The sequence below is a fragment of the Monopterus albus genome, unplaced genomic scaffold (assembly GCF_001952655.1).
Source record: "Monopterus albus unplaced genomic scaffold, M_albus_1.0 scaffold18.1, whole genome shotgun sequence".
Lineage (NCBI taxonomy): Eukaryota > Metazoa > Chordata > Actinopteri > Synbranchiformes > Synbranchidae > Monopterus > Monopterus albus.
The window spans coordinates 9,040,758-9,061,439 of record NW_018127898.1 but is presented as its reverse complement, the minus strand read 5'-3'; the positions used below and the strand labels follow the sequence as shown (position 1 = coordinate 9,061,439).

At 39.6% G+C, this 20,682-nt stretch overlaps 1 protein-coding gene across 1 annotated transcript in view; it reads left to right on the top strand.

The window, feature by feature from the left end:
• The first annotated feature begins 227 nt into the window (after nt 1-227).
• Nucleotides 228-20,682, top strand: part of cntn3b (contactin 3b) — a 77,039-nt gene continuing 56,584 nt past the window's right edge. The window contains exons 1-4 of the mRNA XM_020592993.1: nt 228-711; nt 6,860-6,995; nt 8,988-9,123; nt 20,470-20,645. Of these exons, the coding sequence (XP_020448649.1) occupies nt 6,941-6,995; nt 8,988-9,123; nt 20,470-20,645 (367 nt within the window). The 5' untranslated portion in view covers nt 228-711; nt 6,860-6,940. The remainder of the gene's footprint in view (nt 712-6,859; nt 6,996-8,987; nt 9,124-20,469; nt 20,646-20,682) is intronic.

The window sequence follows — 20,682 nt, the reverse complement described above, 5'->3', positions numbered from 1 at the left end:
AAAACATTTTCACTGACTAAATCAGATTCCATGTTGATTGATTGGTTATTGTGGTAATTATTTAGTTCGTTTTCAGAATGTTCCAGAGTGTTTCCTTCTCTTTTCAAAACCGAATATTTTTGGATCTGTCCACTTGATCTCTTTTCAGCATAGCGATGAGTATCCCGAGATTAAATGTGCACTCACTTAAGCAGAGGAATGGCAGGTGCTCATAGGCTGGTGGCGCATTACTGGGCTGCGATGGGTGTTTTCACGCGTCACCAGTGGGCGCTTCTTCCTGCGCACAAAGAGAGCAGAGCCCGGGGATGCGCACAGTGTAAGTCTCCGCTCAGAGGCATCGCTGTCCTCTCTGCTTCTTGGCCGCATCTTGTGGAGTGTAATACCCGGAGCTCGAGGAACCTCTCGGCGTAACGCGTACCACCCTCAGACAGAATATTCACTCATTAATTGTGGAATTTATCGAGGTAGAGGCTACTGCTAGTCCCATCCTCGAAGACCAAGAGACGCACTTAGACGAAGCACAATTAAGTGAAGAGCGCAAACAGTGCTGGAGCAGAGAGCAACCTCTTCTTTGGCTGTGTACAAGTGTACAAGAGTTGCTGTGAAAAAATGTTATCCGCTCAATGGTACCAGAAATATCACATCTAACGGAGAGTGGAATTACAATCAAAGCAGTTTAATGAAGAGGAAAAAAATTACATCCTAGAACAAGTAAGTATCTGGTCAAAAATCATCAGCATGCTGGCACCTTATTTTCTGCCTTTAAATTTGGCTGCGTAAGGAACTGTGTGCTGCTAAGTTTGCTTTACCTCATCAGAAAATAGCAGCAAATGCAACCTAATTTGACACAGAAGAAAGTAAAAATAAACTAAAAAACATCTTCATTCTTGCAGCGAGATGCGTTTCTGAAAGGGGCACTGAGACAGGCTGTGCGTGCTGATAGTGATCACACATGCATGATGCTGATTACTGCATTTCTAGATGAGCCTCAAATGGTTTGGATGGTCCTACTGGGATTTCTACTGCTGGGGCTCATTTCCCTCATCTAGGACAAAGTCCATATGGTGTTGCTCTGCTCAGTCACACAGACAAACGGCATCAGTGCTGTTCGCTTAGAAAAAAGCTCTAACTTGTTTAAGGCAATAATTTGTTTCCTGCAGAGGAAAGACTTGGTGCTCTTGGAGATTTTCTAAATAGTCATTTGATTGCATTTGAATGTCCTTTAATATTCTGATACTTGTGTAGTTTTTTTTTTTTTATTCTGACAAGATTATGATAGTTGGAGCGGGAATGTTATTAGAGAAATTATCATAGCAGATTAGCTTCACTCTCATTTCATTTCTGGAAAGCAAATATTTGGCCATCAGTGGTCTGCACACAAGATTTCCCCCCCTTTCCCTTCTACCAAGACTGCAAAAGGAAAAAGGACAGACCCAGCAGTGAGAGGAAAATGCTCAGGCTGCTCTATCTTCAAAGTATCCTTACTATTCAGCAGGGATTGTAACTGTTCTCCGCTCTATTCATATTTATTTATAGATCCTTTGCACATATTTTCAGAATAATAAGCAGTAGCCAAATGAGAGGTGAAACATGCCTTTGTAGCCATGCAGTGAATTATTCTATATCACACCAATATCCAGCATGGCTGTGCAGGGATGAGTTGGGATTGTAGTACCATTTGCTTCGAAAACCCCTCCTGATTGAACCTGAGTGGCAATTACATTGCACAGTTCACTTTCTTTTTCCAAAAATGCTGTGAAATGGATTGGATAGCATAAAAAATATGTAAAGAGCCCGACTGAGTGTCTTCTGCTCCTCATCTTTGACCTCCAGTCATGTGTTTGTGGCCGTATCAAGGTATGTGCCTGGCTGATGATGGGGTTGAGAAATGGATCACTGCACCCCTCTCTTTTAAGTGCACTTACTCTCTTGTCCCTGCATTAGGCAGCAGCTAAGGGATGCGGCCGTGTTAAACACTGGAGGGAGTCACTAGGGGCATCCCACTGTCTTCCAGGGATTCAGTGATTTTTTTTGCATGAAAATACACAGTTGTGTAATGTCTGCTGAGTGTCCTGCCCCAATATCTGGTAATACTGTGGTAAACAGATGTTCCAAGAGGTTATAAGTCAGTGTGATTTTTTTTTTTGTATGTATTTAGTGTGAAAATCTTTATATGTTAGCAGCTTTCTCTTGAGTCAAATCTTACAAGCAGACATATTTGGTTGGAGCTCATGCTCATATTCAGTGTTATATTCATTCAAAGCTGATCTTAGCCATAACTCTAATCATGCTCGCTATTCATACTCTACATGCACAGCAGACACATCAGTCACACTAATAAAGTGGCTACTTTTTCCTGCAAGGATGAACTGAAATGAAAGAAACGTCTGGTGAGAATATGCATTCAGTCAGTTCTTTCAGTCAGTGTCAATGTAACTGCTGTTCAGATTGCATTGTGGGGGCAATTACATGAAATGCCTCATTATTTGAAACGATAATGTGTAATTTGCCATGGGAAGCATTAATCACTCACCTTAGATAATTAGTTAAGGCGCAATCAATAATGAACAATTACTCATTTCAGTTATTCTTCTTTTTATTTTATCAAGTGTTTCGCCGCAGCCTGAGCCATGAAATACAGACAGTAAGCTCTGCGTACATTTCTTAATCACCTCAGTTTTTTAAATCCTCCCAGGCTAATGTGGAATAGACTTGTGCAGGTCTTCAGTCAGAGTAAATTAGAAAGCATCAGGGCACACTTGATTGTGAATTCTTCATTCACTGGCAAAAGCACAGAGCAGCTGTGTATTCAGATTGAGTCCATCCCTTGTGGTGGATCCCTGTCTCCAAGGTTCTCTTGCTGAATGGTTTAATGGAGATGGCAGCAGATAGTCATAAAGGCAATAACTAAATGGAAATGAATGAGTTGCGTATTCATACCAGTTGTGCCACTGGTGTTCCATTTTGACACTGACATTTTTTTTCATGATCTAATATGTGGGTTTCTAAGCTGTGTGTTGCTTTTGTACCGCATCTGATCTGAATACAGACCTTGAGTGTGCACACCACTACAACAGAAACTCTCTCCTTTCCCTTATTAGATTCTTTTGCAATTATGCTGCCCTTGGTGGGGTGAGGGTGGGGTGGGGGGGTGCCTTTAACCACCTCTCCTATCAATTATGTGCCAAACAACAGACCCACTAACCAAGAACTCATCTCATTTACTCTGGAATGCGTTTAGCCAATGACTTCCATTAGGTTTAGCTTCTGTGGAGGTGAGAGTGTGATGCCTCATTACATTTGGCAGAGCAATCTTTTGCTCATCATTTCAGTTGAGAAAGCCCAAGATGAAAATGCCATCTCAGCTTCACTGCCACAAAAGCCCAGAAGGAGTTGTTTTCGGTTTATTTTGTTCTTTTCTCGTGGATATGCTAAAGCTTCAGCCGATATTTAGCTCTGCAAGGTTTGGCACGGTTGCAGTCTTTTGAAGGTCAAAAGTGATATAATTCTTTCTTCAATTTAGACAATTCTGTTTTCAGAAGAAAAAAAAAGACAGGTACTCAATGTGTTCCCTAGAATGTTAAGTTTTAACCACATAAAACGCTCTGAAAAGGCTACTGGAGCATAGTGAGGCACTTGAGCTTTCTAAAGACAGCCACTGAATAGCGGACTACTCAAAATAAGGTTCTTCAAGGCAGGATGACATACACTTCTTACACAATGGCTGGAAAAGATGATGTATAAAAATGCCTTTTAATGAACCTTTAATTCAGAAACAAATACACAAAGAGAACACTTAGAAATGAAAATGTTGCTCAGGGACAAGCATCCATCATATCAGCAGAGTATGTGGCATGAACTATGTAATTCTCAACTTGCAAAGATAGACTTTTGAAGGAGTTTGTCTTCTCACGATCTTGAAACATTTTGGACTGATGGGTTGGGATGACAAGGTCGGATCCTCCAGAAAGAGGATGGAAGTTAATGCCTCACTCAAACAGAAAAATGGAGCATAATGTTTGAGTTTTTTGCTACAGCAGATTCTCAAACCGTGTAATCCAATGTGATGGGTTTTTAGAGTGGTAATACGCCCCCTAAATTTTGAAAGACACTAAGAAATCGACCCTGATTCTCACTGATACCTCACATGAAGCACCAGGACAGTTGAACTAAGGCAACACTGGTCTTTAAGTTATGATCAAGCAAAATGCAAAGATAAATTCCTACCCTGTAGACTCTACTGCTCTTCATACCTCAACATAAGATTATATGTCCATGCTTTTCATATGGAACCACAGCAACAATCCAGAGTCACACATTTGTGAAACAACTGGGTGGTTACTATTTAGGTCTGTTTCAAGAATTCCACAGATAGCCCTGGGTTAATCCACACAACAGGGTTGTGTTGTAAGGATGAAGAGCTTGGGTTGAATTCTTAATCCTGCAGAGCATATCAGTTTCCACTTACTGTGATGTAGGTCAGAGCTTGAGCAAAGCCCTTCATGTGCCACTTATAAAAGCTCTCAGTTCCACCTCCACATTAGGAAAGTTTTAATAGCCATTTAGGTCACTGATCGCTAGTTAGATGGGATATCTGATGTTAAAGGGGTACAGTATGCTGGCATTTTAATATCATGTTTCAATAAATGTGGAGAACTCACAAGAGACAGATTAAACACAATGATCAAAATCAATGCAACAGAAGCTGAGAAATCCTGACTTGTTACTACAATTCCCATAATGCAACCAGAAGCTACTTGACTCTGCCATGCGGTTTGTAACACAAACTTTCTATCCTAAGCAACATTCGAAAGTTACTTCACAACAAATTAGAACTATCACTTAATAACTGAATGAATTTGAATCAAACCAACGTAGCATATTGTTATGTTTATTAGCAGCGCTTCTGCTGACTCACATGAATTAGGCTACTACTGAAAGGTAGTTGAATTTTACAAAGTCAGCAAACAAACCCTTCCTCTCATTATTTCCCAGATGATTTAGTGTCATGATTATTCATTTAGCATGGTATGCTATATTTTTTTATTTTGTGTTAGCAAACAAGTGCCTAGCTGGCAGATAGAGCAACTTGCAGCAGTGACTGAGTTAAGTTTGAGTTTTGAATTTGCACATACAGTATCATGTAATACTTTTTGTCACATTTACAAGCAGTAGGTTGAACTTTGCTTTTTATTAGTTACAGCTGATTAGCCCAAGTCATGCGTGCAGGAACATATTTTCAGTAAGGGGGGTCTACATAGCATGTGTTTGTTTACAATACAATTTGCATGGAAATAACATACAGCATATTGCCTTACATAAAATGAATGTTTGGCCAAAATTCTGTCCAGTTTTTCACATGCAACAAGTTTTGGATGTTTTCTAAAATTACTGTTTAAGTTCAATTTTGTTAGATTTGTATTTATGTAACCTTACAGCCTGAATGTGATCCTGGTTATGATCCACAATCTCATTCACAACATTTAGCTCATCAGAATAAAACAGAACATGATAAGATGCTTTTGTGGTTTATATCTGAAGGTCTGAGAGCCTCCTCATCCCCACCTCCTCTGAGCCCAGTAGTTCCAACATGCAACATGAACACGGGCCCCAGGGGTGGCCCGTGTTCAAGGTGCAACCCTGGCAGCACCCTTCTTGCCACTCTTGTGACCCAAGTCACTGCACACGACACTTTATACTCCACCTTCTCTTTGAAGCTATGTGATTCACACACCACCCAGTTCTAATCAAAACCAAGTCATTCCTGAGTTTAGGTTTACTAGGTGTCCACTATCTAAGATAGACAAGTTTGGAGTTAAGGTGTCTTCTCTTTTGGCCTCTTTTGGCAGAGACTAGCTGCTTCCCTGTGCTGAGCTAACATGTCTCAAAAATAAATATATTCAAATGTCTAATCCATCTCCTGGCAAATAAGACAACAAGCCCACCCACAGAATGTCATATAACATCATTACTGAGATTAGTAACTGTAATGTAATTACTACATTTCAAAATGTAGCCTCTTATACTTCTTGTTACTAGAAAATGTAATTGCCGTGCTATAATGCATTAGTCATGAATGCACTGATGCTCAACACAGTATTCTCCTCAAAACAAACTATTTCACAGGCTGAGTTGTATTTTACCCAACTAGTAAACAGATGTTGATATCTAAAATTGTTGGATTGCTCCTTTAAATGGATAAATACCTTGGTAGAAATGATAGAAGCTGAGAAAATTCTTGTCCTTTTAACAGTGTTCATTGCTATATCAGTCAATACTAATAGCTGACAAGAAAATTTAAAATATTTATCATAATATTGTATTAGCATGCGACCTTCTTGTATTTCCTGTTGATCTAAGGGAATGTGATACATGTGTATAAAAATGAAAACAGTTTGCTTACATTCAATTGTATGAAGTGGCATTATTTTGAGTGGTGGTACACGGTCTGCCAGCTCCTATTAATAGACAAATAGGAAGACAGAAGTATCTTTTGAGGTCAATCAGTTCCTTCTTCACATCTCTTTAAAGCTGCAGAATAGAGCTTGTTAGGCAGGATGAAAAACAGGCACAGTAAGAGAAAACATATCCATTTAACAGCTGCTTCTTCTTTGGTGCCACCTAAAAATTGCACTGCTGCAGCGCTCGCATCCTCAAGTTTTTGTCTGTTGCTGTTACTCCCCTGTCGCTTCTCACTTCCTCAAGATTCACTTTCTCTTTGCTTAAAGTAACTCCCAAACAATAAGAACCAATTATGTAACTTACTGGTGCTATAATCATCTTTTTTGCTTGTGGATACTTGTCATATTTAGATCAAAATGTCATATTTTAATCACATCCATAATTACTTTTCCTTCAGATTAAAATTCTTGCATTCAAGGGAGAACATTCCATTCACAAGCAATTGGATGAGAGTCTTATTAGCCCTTGGCAACTAAAGATGATGTTACCATGGAGACAAATTATTCTACTATCAATCACTGGATGCCTTGCAGGTAAGATGTTTTAACATGTTTTATTTGCACTGCACTTGTTGTCATGGTTTATGTCACAACAACATCTGTTTTCTAATGCTTATCCACCAGAGAATAATATTACTGTTCTGTTTGTGTCATTCTACAAACTAAATGCATGTCTCTAAGGTTAGAGGTTTTAAATAGAAGCCCATGTTTAGTGAGCGGAGCTTATAGAGCTTCATCCATTTGTGAGAAAGAGACAAAATCAGAACAATTGTAAGTGACTTTACAACATTTCTTTGTTGCCCAACCAAAATGTTACACTGATAAACTTGCAGTAATTACATGTGCAGTACTTCAATGTGATGCCCTGCCACTGTTCCCTAGGACACTGCCATAAGCAAGTTGGAGTCCAGTCCCATTCGTGTTTATGGCCTCTCCACATCACTATCAAGACCCATGTAATGAATCCAGCCTCACATTTTAGCACAATCTACTTGCCACTGTGTTTCATTCTGCCCTTGTGTGGTCACCTGGGAATCGAGCAGGAGAAGCACAGACACTCTATGAGAATGTCAGCCCTAGTTCAAATGACATTGTAAATCCCAATGAATGTTATTCAAATTGGCTCATGGGTAATTCACACCCAGTACCCAAGAGAGCAATGCAGTCTCACCGGCAGACAAGTGTTCTTTAACATAGCTTTAGTTGCTTTTTATACACTAGGTACTAGTTCTTATTCATTGTTGTGATTGTACACTTGGAAACCCTCACAGCCATGATATTTGAAGTGACATGTTGTCTAGCCCTTTTCCATTTTAGAAATAAACTGATGCCCTAGGTGTTGTAGACTATATGATATTTTATTCAAAGTCACATTAGGGAAAGGCTGTTCAACAATATTGCTGAGTGCATTCAATATGAAGCCAATTAGTCGATCATTAATTAATAGCTCATTGTGCAACAGTCTTTTGAAAAGAGTGTTGTCCTGTCTTGTTCCTCAACACAGTGAAATATGTGTCGATTAATTGACATATTATAACCGGTTAAAACCAGGTGTACAACTGCTAGCCGCATGCTGCAGTCTGTTAGCAGTAGGATATTAATTAGGCCTACTCTGGCCGTCTGTTGACTCTGCTTTCATTTAGTACCAGCTTGTGTTCCACCTCCTTTCCTTTTAAGCTTCTGGCAGATGAGTGCATCCTTATGGCCTCCATTAACCGGTGCATGTGTACTTTGACATAGATGTTCTGAGAATAGATCATTCTGCTTTATTTATCAACCCTGTCACCTATAGGGAAACAATAAATACTGATGAAGTATGTAAAAACTGGCTTTCTACATCAGTAGTCAACACTAGCACTCAACTTTATTATTCACTTATAATTATCTATCAGTATGATATTGTTCCTGGCATGTAACTAACACTGAACAGTTTGGGTGTATCAGTCAGTATAGGTGAGCTCTGTGTAAAAGCATTAAGGCATCTCAAACACCTTAGCCTGACAAATATTTATACAATAATGAAACTGGCATTTTTATTTACTTGCATTTTTACATGGGTGTTTTTGAAGAAGGAAGATTAATCATATCTTACAGTATTGATTTATCATGTTGATAAAGTGACAGTGTATGCAACATTGGAGGAGAAACACAACTGCCATGGTCAGTTTTTTTTTTCCTGTTATTTTAAGTGTCGGGTTATTAGCAGTTAATGCTTAACAAGGGCAGGCTCAAGTAGGATTTACTTTCCTCACACCAAGATGAGCAATTAATGTACACAATACATCACAGGGATTGTCCTAATGCACTTCTCTCTTTGCTGTGGAAAGAACAGGAGACAATACATATAGTATACTGAAAAAGTAATACACACTATGTGTCAAAAACATTGCTGTACTTCAGCAAGATTAACCATTTGTCCTCATAGCATCTGTGCTTTTTCTGAATTCTTCCAGTATTTTCTCTTGAGGTCAGGGTGATGTTTGTTTCTTGCTTGTACTATCATAGACTTTCTCCCCTCTCACCCAGCCTGTACAAAAGATGTCATATTTCAAGGGCCAAGATGGAGGACAGAGCCCAGTGACCTCATTTTACCGATCAACTCCCCAGACCAGCAGGCTACCATCAAGTGCGAGGCAGAAGGGATCCCTCCTCCACAGTACAGGTAAATTACCACATCAAAGTTACAATCCCCAAAAGCATAAGCTCAGCTCTCTAGCTGCTTTGGCTCTTTATCCTCATCACATAGTGGAAATTCATTGCTGTTTAATTGCTTGAGAGTCTTCACTGCTGCTTCCACCGAAATCAAAGAGGGTACCAATAGCTTTGATTGCTATTGATTTGTTACAGAACAACTTTTTCTGAACATAAATGCTCAAGAGAGATTACACCGTAAAAAAAAATCCTAAAAAAAAATAAAATAAATAAATACAGGCTTCAAAGAGCAACTGCTTAATTGAGCCTCCATTTCTAATTGAAAAAAGCTTATCTACATTCAGCCTTAGCTATGATGTAGAGTTAGAGTCAGGGAGTCACCACTGTGGTTAATGAATATGCCAACACCTCAGATATGAGCGAGGTTAACTCTATTAAGGATAAGACTTAAGTCAAAGTAGGGATGAAGCTGATGATTTATAGAATGGTGCGTGGCTTAAGAAATCATTAGGAGAGAAAAGGAGATTCCAGCAATTCAATTGCACCACAGATCCTTTGATATCTCCCTGGCTATTCCGTGACAGTGCAGGGAGCCTGTCTGGAAATGGCAGCATGCGGTGTTTTTATGTGGTAGATTGTGTTTCAGAGCTTGGTCAGCACCAAGCAGATGCACAGCAAGCAGGGGAGGGAGGCAGTAACCTTGTGAGTGACATTCTGTTAAATGCTTACATTTCCTATAATGTGTCTGCACTGAAAACATAGTCCAGGCACAGCAGCGAGGGGTATCATTATACATGTCATGCAACCTGAACTACCCCAGGATGGAGCAGAAACCGTCATTTGCACTTCATCCACAACTTAAAGCATTCTGACGTCCACAAATGAGGTTTTCTCTTTAGAGTAAGACCTCACAGAATATTATGAGTGGTTACACACACATTATCGCTGTTAATTTATTTTCAAACTAAAGCATCACTGCTGAATATTTTTATATGGACAATGGATCAGTGATCTTTCAAAGCAGATTCCAGTGTAAAATTTCTGGTGCTCACCTCAGATTGTGTCTTATGTATAAAGACAGCCAGTCTGGAAAGTTTTGGTATAAACTTTCATTACAAACACATTGTTTGATGAAACGTAAGTGTAGAGCAGAATTTGTGTGCACAGCAACTGTAACAGGCAGGTCTACTGGTCTATCTGAAGATTAAAGACTCTTCTTACGATGTGATTTGTGTGAGATTAAAGATGAAGCCAATTCTAATGCTCATTATGTGATGATTGGAGGACCACACTTCTAATCTTCTGATTTCACATAAAGCTTTTGTTTTACTTTGTCCTCTAGTTCCTCCTCTAGAACTATGGCACCTCTTTTTTTAGTTCCTTTTTAGTGTTGTCCTGCCTGGAGTACCTGGAGCTTTGGAGCATTCAGCTTCTGTTTGTAGTTCAAAACAACACACATATCTCACATGTGCAATATTTATCTAGGTCAGTAGTTCCTCTGCTTGGAGTCAGTGCCCTCAGATATGGATAAAAAAAATATGAAACCACGTTTAAAAGGAAGAATTGTTGTTTGAGTGAGCAATCCCGCACCGCTGTGGATTGACGTTTCTGGTAATGCTTTTAAAGGCAATAGATTCTTGCCCCTAATTTTCCTTTTAGAGAGTGATTTTTTGAGCTTTATTTGGGTTGCATCAGTTTATTTGACACTGATTGTCCTTGACTTGTTTCCCTTTGGGCAAGAAGAGAACTTTTTTGTCCTGGTGATAAAAAGCTGGGAAATTTATTTCACTAATGCTGAGAACCTCAGAATATCCTGAACATACTGCAAAAATGCCTTCAGGAAGTGGTAATGTGGTGACTTTCACCAGAGTCTGCAAACTATGCACAGACCTACACCCTGCAAATGAACGGTATTTGTATAATTAGATATGCCAAGCGAGAGGGTATTACACTCAGAGCTACACGTTTAATTCTCTCGGTTACTGCAGCTATTAGGATAAATTCATCCATTTGGTTTAATAGCCATACAGAAAATTGGGCCACACAGTATTGAATTTGTCAAAGAAGATGATGTCAGCCCTTCTTGTGGAGCCACATATGAGCCTGTAGCATTGAACACTGACCTAGAATCAGGTGTTTCAGCTTTCCTGCACATCCCATGCGTGTTGAAGTCCACTTTACAACATTTAACACAGTTAAAATGATTAATTATGAATCAAATATTACCTTGGTTCAGAATATTTTTTGAATCCAGTGAAAATGGCCAAATATACATGAAGTTTTTCCAGACATTTTCAGCACAGCTGCAGTAAGGTATAGCATAGTGCATTTGTTTGTTTGTATCATGAACATGCAACCAGTCCTATAAGATAAGATAAGATAATCCTTTACTGTCATTGTAACATATACAACAAAATTTTAGAGTCGGTACAGCAACAGAAAAAAAAACAAAACATATGAAATAAGACCATATAAAAAACTTAACCAACTAAAAAAACGAAATAAACAGATCTCTCACCCCCGCAACACACACACAGGCATATTACATTTTAGCAGCATTGAGGGTGGTAACTGCTGTTGGGTAAAAACTATTCCTGAATCTAGTGGCCCTTGATTTGATTGCTCTAAACCGTCTACCTGATGGCAGCAGTTCAAAGAGTGAACGTCCTGGGTGTGATGTGTCCTTAATGATGTTTTGGGCTTTTTTGAGGCAGTGGGAACTGTGTAGTTCTTCCAGAGTGAGCAGAGGGCAGCTGGCGATCTCCTGGGCCACATTAATGACCCTGTGGAGTGTTTTCCTCTGAGCCACTGTGCTGCTGCTGTACCATACACATATACAGTATGTTAGGATGCTCTCAGTGGAGCACCGATAGAAGGACACCAGTGGTCTCTGGGAGATGTTGTTCTTCCTGAGCACCTGTAGGAAGTACAGTCTCTGCTGGACCCTTTTAAGCAGTCCAGAGGTATTCATGCCCCAGGTCAGATCCTCCCAGAAAGCGCAAGACCGGCACCCTCTCCACAGGGTCCCCGCTGATATACAGTGGCAAGATGTCGTTTTTTTTCCTCCTGAAGTTGACAATGACCTCCTTAGTCTTTGAGGTATTAAGGAGCAGATTGTTCTCTCTCCACCACACTATCAGTATCTCCGCCTCATCCCTGTAGGGAGTCTCATCCCCCCAGAGATAAGCCCCACCACCGTGGTGTCATCAGCAAATCTTACAACGGTATTGCCGTGGTAGGCGGGGGTGCAGTCGTGGGTGTACAGAGTGTAGAGCAGGGGGCTCAGCACATAACCTTGTGGTGAACCAGTGCTGAGGCTTAGAGCTGTGGATGTGTGTGGGCTCACTCTCACCCTCTGGCAGCGCCCGGATAGGAAGCTCTTAATCCATGTGCAGGTGGAAGATGGAATTCCCAGGTCCACTAGCTTGTCCACCCGTTTGTAGGGGAGGATGGTGTTGAATGTGAAGCTATAATCCACAAAGAGCAGCTGTGCATAGCTCTCCTGATGCTCCGAGTGGGACAGCACAGCGAGGGGGGCTGTGGCTACAGCGTCCTCTGTGGATCTATTTACCCTGTATGCAAACTGGTGTGGTTCAGATGTTAGTGGGAGGAATGACATAGTCCTCGTACCAGTTTCCCAAGACACTTCATCACCACTGGAGTGAGTGCAACTGGCTGGTAGTCATTGAGGCTGGTTATGTTGGGTTTCTTAGGCAGGGGAACTAGGATGGAGGACTTCAGGCAGGGTGGGACAGTGGACTGGGCCAGAGACAGGTTGGAGATCCTGGTGAAGACTCCAGCCAACTGGTCCGTGCAGTCCTTCAGCACACGTCCAGGGACGCCGTACGGTCCAGCAGCCTTCCTTGGGTTTACAGCCTGCAGTGTGCGCCTCACCTCATGCTCCCCTACTGTGAGGGTGGGGCCGCTGTGGGCCACAGGGTGCAGTTTGACTGTGTCTGGTTGCTGCCCCTCAAAGCAGGCAAAAAAAAAAAGGTTACCAGTCTATTAACAGACCATGTTTTTTATATATAAAGAAGAAATACTGGATGCCATGAATATTCCATTGTACAGACTGTTCAGAAAAATAAAAAGTGTGTTTTCCTTTTTATTTAAATTAATCTCACCTCAGTATTTCGGCTGTGACATGCTAAAGGTTTCTAGAAAGAACCTTTACACTACTATTAAGTATTACTGTATACTATATCTTTACAGTAGTAGTATGCTGTAATAATAGCAAAAAGGAAAAAGATTTAAAGGATAAGCCTTGTTTTGTGTCTGTGTGTGTATATTTTTCTCGCTCTCAGCAAACCCTGTGAAAAGACCAAAACCAACAATGCATTATTCAGTCTCTGAATACTATCTGAAATCTTTTTCCTTTGTGGCTCTCAGCCTCAGCCTTTTGGTTCCTACTGAAGTGTAAATGTTAAAAAAATGTTCCCAAATATATACTTACATTTGTAGGTTCAGTGGTTTCCTAAAACAGCTGGGCAATGTAGTTTTTTTTTTTTTTTTTAAATCAAGTGTTAGTCAAACAGAAATAAGTGCATTTATCTGGGAGTATTTTCTTTCTGTCACATCAGCCAGATGGTGGATGTGGGATTGATTCAAAATAAAGGAGAGTTCCTACAGTCATCAAAGAAAATGAACACATCACTCACAGAAATAATGAATTTTTATATTATAAATATAACAATAATTGAACAATGATACAGGTCTATGTCGCACATCAGGCTTTAGCTACACAGAACATACAGTATTTGTTAGTAGGATCAGTTCATTGTTGGTGTTGTTCTGTTCATGGAATTGATTGACAGTATGAAAAATATACTGTATATAATATCAGCAGCCTTGTCCTTTCATTGGGATAAATCATTACCAGTTACTGTGTCGGTGTTGGACTGCTAATCAAAGAGGGAAAGCTTTACAGACTCATCACCTTCCAGTGATGCTTATCCATCACTCACAAACGCCCAGCAGACCAGAATGCAGTGCAGACTGGCATTCTGGGAAATGCAGGAAACCACTAAATTAAGAAACATTATTATTGTGATTATGGAAGTGGAACTAAAACTAAAAACTTACTCACACAATTCCTCCTGTGATATACTGAAAATTAAAGACTGGTGATATGGAGGTGGATTAGTCTTTTAATAGGCTGTTTGACAAGTCTGGAAATTCTGTCCGGCTGACTTACAGCAAATCCACACATAGCAGATATGATGAAATGAGAATGCAGGCTGACTTTAATGTGTATGACTGTAACACAAGTTGCTAGCAGCTCCCCCACCGTTTGATGTTGTTTTCAACCCTCAGATGCTCCGCTCCACCTTCACCTCGCCCACTCTGTGACACGACGAATAGACAAACGGGAACGCTGACAGTTGTTCAGTTGACAAATAGTCCAGTGTAGCACCAGAGCACACTCCAGGGCTCAGAGCTGTGCTTTATGAATACACCTGTCACTGTGTTTACTATGAATCTGCTGTAACACAGGATCAAGGGCACAGCAGTGATTGGAATGGCAGAGTAAAAAAAAGTGCTCTGGCTGGTGTCTGCTATCATGTAATGCAGATGTATGACTATACCTTTGTTTGTGGGTCGGTACAGGGTATTAGGGACATAAATAGAACTGGGAGGGTGTGATTAGAAGATGGTTTTGTTATGAATTTAGTCACAGAATAGAACCAGATAACAGCACTGAATGTAGAAACAGTTTCAAAGTAAATCAATTTTTAGCATTTGGAGGGTTACTTGTCTTTTATATTTTAGCCTATAGAAAACTCTGAGAGCTTATGAGATGATTCCAAAATCAATAGAATAAGCTGGAAGGCTATGATTTTACATAAAGGCTATATTTTTGATTTTCTACAAGGAAGATATATGGACTTTGAACTATTGAGCCTGTTTGATGAATACACATTTTTTTACTTTACCTTTCATTTGAATAAAAGCATCACATCCAGACTATAAATTGTAAGTGTAATTGATATTATGTCTGCTGACAAATGTTTATGACTGTGTGTATACAGTATGCATAAGCACATGTACTGCTGTCTGTTAATATTTCACTAGAATTTTACAAGCTGATGCACACAGACACAAGTCCCCCTACACACACCGATACAGGATGGTTTTAAGAATATTTATCATGTTACATTTGGCTTGACAGCCAAATGAACATCAATTTATTAAAATGCATCAGCAGTAGCCTACTAAACATAACTGTAGAGCGTACCGTGGTCAGCAGTTGAATTTCCATTATCAGCTCTAAGCTCTGTGTGCCTAAGTGTGTGCGTACGTGTGTTTGTGCGTGCGAACAATATGTGGCCTGTGCGGTCACTGCCGTCTCAGTGGGTGTCTGGCCTCAAGGAAAGCCAGGTGAGCCACTGCTGCAGCACAATCCCCAGTCTATTTGATGAGGAGACCTCATGCAAAATTGATGTGAACCTCAAGGTCAGTGGGAGTTCATTCAGAGCATGCTCAGATCAGCCTATGCCTGCAGCAAATAGGACTGTTCACCTGGACTTAGTGTAAGCTCCTCTCAGGCTTGATGTGGTCTTAGATCCAATGCGTTTCAGTTTGGGCTGCGCTAACATTAAGACCTCCGCTCTGTCTGCTTCACTCGTCTGTTTTACTGATGCCTTCTGAGCCATTTCAGATTTGGGCTGCGCTAACATTAAGACCTCCACTCTGTCTGCTTCACTCATCTGTTTTACTGATGCATTCTGAGCCATTTCAGAAGGAATTATACTGGGAAGGAGGATTTCTACAGCTTTAAATACTATTTCAAATATTGCTATGATGGTTTGTGCTCATTAATGAAAGGCTGGTCACAAGTAGAAAACTGGTCATCAGTTCCTGCTAGAGTTGTTTCACTTGACCTTTCTCTTTCTTATGACCTTTGTCTATCTTATGGCTTTTGACCATTGAAATCAAAGAGTATCCAGTAAAGTTATCCAGTATTCTACAAGAAAAAGGGCAAAAATGAAAGAAATGTCAGGAATATGCAACGTGATTTTGTTTCTTATCTTCTTTGAGACCTCCCAGATTTAAACTGGGACCCCTTGGGGGTTACAACCCTCAGCTCTAAAACAGGAAAAAATTAACCCTATGTACGTTTCATTGTCTTAAGAAGAAAAGAATGATTCACTCATCCCCTGTGTCAGAATCATTCACCAGTAGGTTTTGTAGTTTTGTGGTTCAATCAATAATCACTGGCCATAATTAAACTTAACAACAAGTGAGTGGTTTATACATTGTAACTAACAGATTTATTAATGGTACTGTAATAAATAACTGACCATGCTCTATAGATCATTGTATGACATAAATAGGCACAATGTTTGGGTTGCCAGGTTGTGGAAAATCCTCCTTCAGACACTTGATTTGTAGTTTTTCCTTTGCTTTTTATTTCAATAGATTAAATTATGGTAGGAAACCTTTCTGAGTTACCCACATTTACAATGTCTTACTTGTGGTTTATTACCTTTTTAAATGACATTTGTAATTACAGATTACCTACTAGCTTTGTTGACATGCTAGAAAATGAGAAATGCTTGACCTTTGATTGCTGACTTATTAGCATTTAAAACTCCTCAATGGTGTATTAACCTTAATGGCACACTAACATTTTAACAGCAGGCAAGATAGTTTTACAGTTTGATAATGACTTATTAATATTATTTAACAATAATAACAATTTTATAATAATGAACAGAATTTTAGAAATGTGATAGATTATTTTACAATTTTATTTAAAAAATCTGTATTTATTGAAATATTTTGATATTTCATAACATTTGGAGTTCCACAGTTTTCAGTGAATAGTGAAACTGAATGTTTTTGGATACAGTTAGTAATCTTTACTGATCAGTGAAATTCTTCGGAAACATTAGTTATCAATGAAGCACAAAGTCAGGCTGCAGGAGCAGAGACTAAGCCTGATATTCATCCTGACAGAATGACATCATGAAATTGTGCTTAATCACTGGTGTGAGAATTGTCCATCCAGTGGAAGTGTCAGACTTGAAGGTATATATTGATTATGGTTTATAATGATGTGGTGTACAGTGTGTTCTGCTGATGTGTTTTCATGTGGTTTCTGAGTGTGTATTTTTTTCACTCATTTCTCACTATCGCCACATGAAAAGTTACAAGTGCAGGTTTATTATTTTGTTAACAACTTGTCAGGAAATACAGGGAGCGGTGTAGTGTACCTGATGTTCTACACATACACACACAGAAATTAGAATTATCCTGTAAATAGCCAGGAAATACAGGGAGCGGTGTAGTGTAGCTGATGTTCTACACATACACACACAGAGAAATTAGAATTATCCTGTAAATAGTTCAGGTTACATTAATGTTAGGAATCAGTTTTACGACTTATGGCAAAATGACATAAGCCCGTTCATCCTGTTCATTTTTCATTACCTTGAAATCCCATCCACCTTTTCTAGGTTTAAATGAAAAGGCAAACAAGAGTGCCAGATTACCCATGTCTTCTGATATCAGGTCCTGTCTCAGGTGTTTCTCCAGCTAGACTAGGTACAGTAGGTGGTAGGTTTACTGATCGTGTTAGCCATGCAGAGACACCATCACACCAGACCCGTTGCCTGCTCTAGGCTGCCCCCCTTCCTATCCAATTAAGTTCAGTCATACTGGGTGGCTGCAAGTCTGACTAGCTTCCCATCCTTTTCCATTTAACCTCCTTGCCTCTTGCACACACATGTATCCTCCATTTGGCACAAACAGAAGAGGAAAACAACAGTTAGGAATAATTCAAATGAAGAAATACGCGGACTTAGTCAAAAATCACTTTTATGTATCGTAGTGTGTACATTTTCATATATGTTTTTAGATGTATGAGCTTTGTCAAGACAAGTGTAAGGTGTTTCAAAGTAATATCACAGTTGGAACAGTGACAGTATCAGTCAGATTAAGTGACTGGCACAGACTGTTAGATGAATAATGCAGGCAACAAGATGAAAGACAGCTTTGTCTTTTGTAGTCTGTCAGGCAGGAAACTGGGGAGAGCCATGACTGGCTTTAAGACTGCATGAAGCATCATCCTAACTGTTAGTTTGCCTGGGACAAGGAAAATGATATTGATTTTTTCCCCCTTTTTTATCATTGGAATTGTCATTTCACAGTCCTGTCGCTGAGGCAGATTTATGCTCAGTATTCCAATAGTTTCTCAAATCCTGGAAGGAATTGGAAAGTTATTTTCCATCTGTGTTAATGCTCTGAGATAAGGTCCTGTTATCCTCCATACTCCTGGAGGTATCACTCATCTTGCATTTACTTCAAATATGTCAGGCTCAAAAACTATAGATTTCAGAGAACTATGTACAATATAACATGCTTTCATTGCCCAGCATCAACATTATTCAGTGTGTTGTCTCTGTTGGTCAGTGTGATTAATAGCTGTCACATCTGCAACTCACCACACATATCATGACCTTTCTTTGAAGGAAATGGTCTGTAGACAATAGAGTAATAAGATGTCAAAGCAATAAGTCAGAAACACAAAACTGTAAACATAAACCAATTAGAAGGCACAGAGAGCATTACTCTGCCAAGGATGCACAATCCTTTAGAGTTGCAACTTTAATGACACAAAATGCTGACATTACATTGCACATACAGCAGAATCCAGGGATTAATTTTTTTAAATTCTAGTATGTACAGTAATTGATGAACAGTTAAAAGCAAGAGCTAATAGAGAATGTGAAGTTGACGTCACATCAAGTTGAATTTTTTGGTAAATGCATAATGTGCTCATTATCAGTCATAGATGTATACATTACATAGCCTGCATCTATAATAATAAATAAATAAATAAATACTATCCCATAGAGCTATACATACAGTATCAGATGCCTCAACTACATCCAAACATATACCATACTGTTAGGTTTGAGGACAGACAGGACAGAAACTGATCCATCTGCAGTGTTTGTCATCTGCTGACAGCTGCTAGCTAGCGTTAGCTTCCAAACCGAGAGCTTATGGTATATCAGTATACAGTCATTTTTCAGTCTGTCGGTCTCGTAGTCTTGGCAACCCTGTTTGGCAGATGTATGAAGAATTTATAAACCTGTAATATGTATTTTTTCTGCACTCATTTGAGATGTTATCATTCAGTCAATGCCCCATTATCACTTGCTGTCAGAACATAGTTCTCAGCAGGTCCCTACCCACCCACTAGGAAGTTCAGTAAGTCATTGCCATTCCAAAAAACCTTTGTTTTTGTGGTTACAAACATACAATAACAAACATGGAGCATTCTTCTTTTACATTCATTGTGAGGCTTAGGCACAGTGTGGTTAGGTTTAGGCACCATAGCTACTTGGTTAGGTTTAGGGAAAGTTTTTTAATGGTCAAGGACACAAAACACAGTGTTTCTTTCACATTGGAATTGATCACCATTATATACTGTGTTCCCAAATTCAGTCTGTGGCTTGGTCACCATTACTGCCAGCAGAGACCACCTATGTACAATGGGTGCAACGTTATGAACAAGAACAACCTCCTGATGTCCTGGGAGGCACAGGCGGTTCCCCCTGAACTATATTTATATTGTGATAACAATTCATAATGACCACTGAATAGCATGGCAGCATTCAAACTGGTTTTCTTATAACATACTTTTACTTAAATAAGATTTTGAATGTAAGTGTTCTATATGTAAAAGACTACTTTTAAATTGTGGTATTGCTGTTTTTACTTACATAAAAGATTGTATTACTTGTTCCACTATAGACTAACACTAAAACACCAAAAATAGCATTTCAAAATGATGCTGTTTACTATGCTGTGAAACATAATTTCCTGTATTGTTACATGCACAAAACCAGATGCTCCCTGGCAATATACACCACATTTCACTGAAGTCTGTCAGCATGTTGTATTTCCATAAAATGTGAAGGAAATCTGTAAACATGTTTTCAGATATCCTGCTAGCAGATGACCTACTTAGTTGTAGTTATTAAAATTGAGATATAAATAAAGTCACTTCACCATCCAAGTACGAGAAAATCAATATTCACCACAGGAGATTTGATCACTTTTGGAATTGTGCAGAACCAAATTCTGCAAAACCAAATACACAGCTGGAGTCAAACTGACTGGGAGCTCCAGGGGTACACATTGTCAAGAAATGTTTTCTTTCTTCCTAATTTGCTGTAAGAGATATTCACAACATTCATATATCTTTCTTAAAATACAGGACCAAAGCCACCTTTTATCATTTCAGCAAGATAGGGGTGGACTGATCAAATCGATATCTGTGATAAACACCGTGGGTGTGCATCTCCATGGGGCTCAGCTACTGATTGTGTTTGCATTTTTCCAGATGGTCACTCAACGGAACACTCATTGATCTGGGGAATGACTACCGGCGTCACATGTCTGGGGGCAGCCTGATCATTACCAACCTGGACAAGGACCAAGACACCGGGGTGTACCAGTGCATGGCCTTCAACATGTGGGGGTCCATCCTCAGCAGCAGAGCCAGCCTTCAATTTGCATGTAAGTGATCCTACAATTGCTTACATGTGTCAGGTGT